Source organism: Trichinella spiralis, assembly GCF_000181795.1.
Source record: "Trichinella spiralis strain ISS 195 chromosome Unknown Scfld5605, whole genome shotgun sequence".
NCBI classification, from domain to species: Eukaryota; Metazoa; Nematoda; class Enoplea; order Trichinellida; family Trichinellidae; genus Trichinella; species Trichinella spiralis.
Window position 1 is genome coordinate 1 of NW_003532544.1, and position 2,405 is coordinate 2,405.

At 56.7% G+C, this 2,405-nt stretch overlaps 1 protein-coding gene across 1 annotated transcript; it reads left to right on the forward strand.

Annotated features, from left to right (window-relative positions):
- Window positions 1-56: 56 nt before the first annotated feature.
- Window positions 57-2,375, forward strand: Tsp_12712 (zinc knuckle protein; the record flags this gene model as incomplete). The annotated part of the gene is made up of 2 exons (XM_003366679.1): window positions 57-425; window positions 491-2,375. Coding segments are annotated over 2 exons (2,254 nt in total), but the record flags the coding sequence as incomplete, so codon positions are not given.
- Between the last annotated feature and the right edge of the window lie 30 nt (window positions 2,376-2,405).

The following is a 2,405-nucleotide window of genomic DNA, read 5'->3' on the forward strand; positions in this document are numbered from 1 at the left end:
TTTTCCTGAGGGAGAATTCGTTCTGGCATGGGACGTTCACGTGCAGTCGGTTTCAGGCACGAAAGGGGGACTTGCCAGAGTTTCTCAATTTCGCTCAGGTCCGGGCGGCAGCGAAGCGTGCAGCGGCTGCTTCTTCAGGCGGAAGAGGACTCGTCAAGCAGGACGACCCGAAGCAGCAAGATCCCGGTCCAGGTTGTCAAGAGCGGCAGCGAACTCGCCAAACGGAGAAACGGGCGGCAAGGGGCGCCACAACTGTCCTACACGCGGCTGTCAACAGCAGCTGCCCGATATGTAAGGGTGACCACGATATTGCCTCTTGCGAAGAGTTCCTACAGGCAGACGTCCACATGCGCTCACGCATGGTAGCTAGGAACAAGTTGTGTTTCCGTTGTCTACAAAGTGGCCATCGGGTGAAGGCTTGTAAAGTAAGGTGGAAGTGCACAGTGTCTGGATGTGGGGTAGTCACCACGGGCTTCTGCACCGTTCGCAGTCGCCTCCCCAGGATCAGACAGCCGAGGCACCCATGTCTCGGAGCTGCATGCTGACCGCAAACGGTGGCGCTCAGCAGGTCCGCCTCCAAAGCGTGCGTGCGCGTGCCTTTGGCAAGGATGGTCAATGCGTGCTCGTGCAATGCCTCCTCGACCCAGGCTCCCAAAGCTCCTTCATTAGGAAGGATGTGGCCGACGCTCTAGGACTTGCTGGTCCGCAAGAAGTGATCCGCCTGGTAACTGTCGACAATGAGGGAGGAACAGAGCGACGGATGCGTCGGGTTGAGTTCCATCTGGGAGCGGTCGATCCATCCCAGCCAAGGATTCGATACCCTATACATGCGCTAGTCCTGCCCAAGATCTGTGGAAAGATTCGACAAGCGCCGGTGAAGCTGAGTGAGTGGCCCCACTTGTCCAATCTTCCGGTTGCCGACCAGTGTGAAGAACGGACATTCACTATCGACGTCCTCATTGGTTTAGATCACTACTTTAATTTGGTTGGCGGTGACGTTCGCCGGGGCCCGGCGGGTGGACCTGTAGCAATCCACTCTCAGCTAGGCTGGATTCTCTGCGGACAGACCAACAGACGGCCAACCACTGCCGTGACTACCCTCCTGACTCACGTGGAAGAATCAGCCGACCAGATCTTGCGGCGATTTTGGGAACTAGAAGCCATTGGCATTGCCACCGACAACCAAACAGCTCCACCAGACCAGGAGGCGCTCCAAAGGTTCGAGGAGGGGCTTTCTTTTGATGGCGAACGATATGAGGTCCATCTTCCATGGCTTCCAAGTCGGCCCTCGCTCCCAAATAATTTTCCACAAGCAAGACGTCGCTTGCTTGCCGTCGAGCGCAGACTGGCGCGCTGCGAAGAGGAAAGGCTGGAGTATGCAGCGGCGATGCGTCAATACATGGAGAACGGCTGGGCAGAAAGGGCTCCAGAGATCGGTCCAGAAGGTCGAACTTGGTACTTACCTCACCACGCTGTATACCAAGGTGAGGGCAAGGAGAAGAAGTGCCGAGTTGTTTTCGATGGTTCAGCGCAATACGGACAGACATCCCTGAACCGCCAACTCGAAGTCGGCCCGAACTTGCAGATCGACCTGCTCAAGGCCCTCCTGCGATTCAGAAGGTACCGTGTCGGCCTACAAGCCGACATTCAGAAGATGTACCTTCAGGTGCGGATTGCAGAGCAAGATCGAGATGCTTGCCGTTTTTTGTGGAGGGACAAGTCGGGTGAACTTAGCCATCTCAGGTTGCAGCGGGTGTGCTTTGGTTTGACATGCTCTCCTTTTCTGGCCATCAACACGGTGAGGGTGCACGCGAGACGTCACCAAGACGCTGGACCACGAGCAGCCGCGGAGATCTTAGAAAACATGTATGTGGATGATCTGGCCACGTCATGCGACACGATCGAGGAGGCAAGGGAGTTGGCTGGCGAATTACGAGGACTGTTGGCCAAGGGAGGTTTCCACTTGCATAAATGGGCTAGCAACGAGCCTGAAGCGTTGACATCCGTGCCGGATGAAGTAAGATCCGCCTCCAATAGAAGCCACCTCTGGAAGACGCTCGGAATGCAGTGGGACCGACGGGGTGATGTTTTGACCTTCTCACCACCGGCGATGGTGAACAGCCCGGGTGGAGAGTCAAAGCGGTCGTTGTTAAGCACTGCATTTCGCGTCTTCGATCTAGTTGGATGCTTGGCACCGTTCACCGTACGAGCGAAGATGTTTCTCCAGACTCTGTGGCAGCGTGGGACGTCGTGGGACGAGCCATTGCCACATGACGTGATGGAGCAATGGAGGCGCTGGAAGCAAGAGCTGCCGCATCTGTCGAGGATCCGTCTTCCACGCGCACTCGTACCGGTGGCCCTTGGCCAAGTGACACGTTTGGAGATTCCACGCATTTTGCGACGCG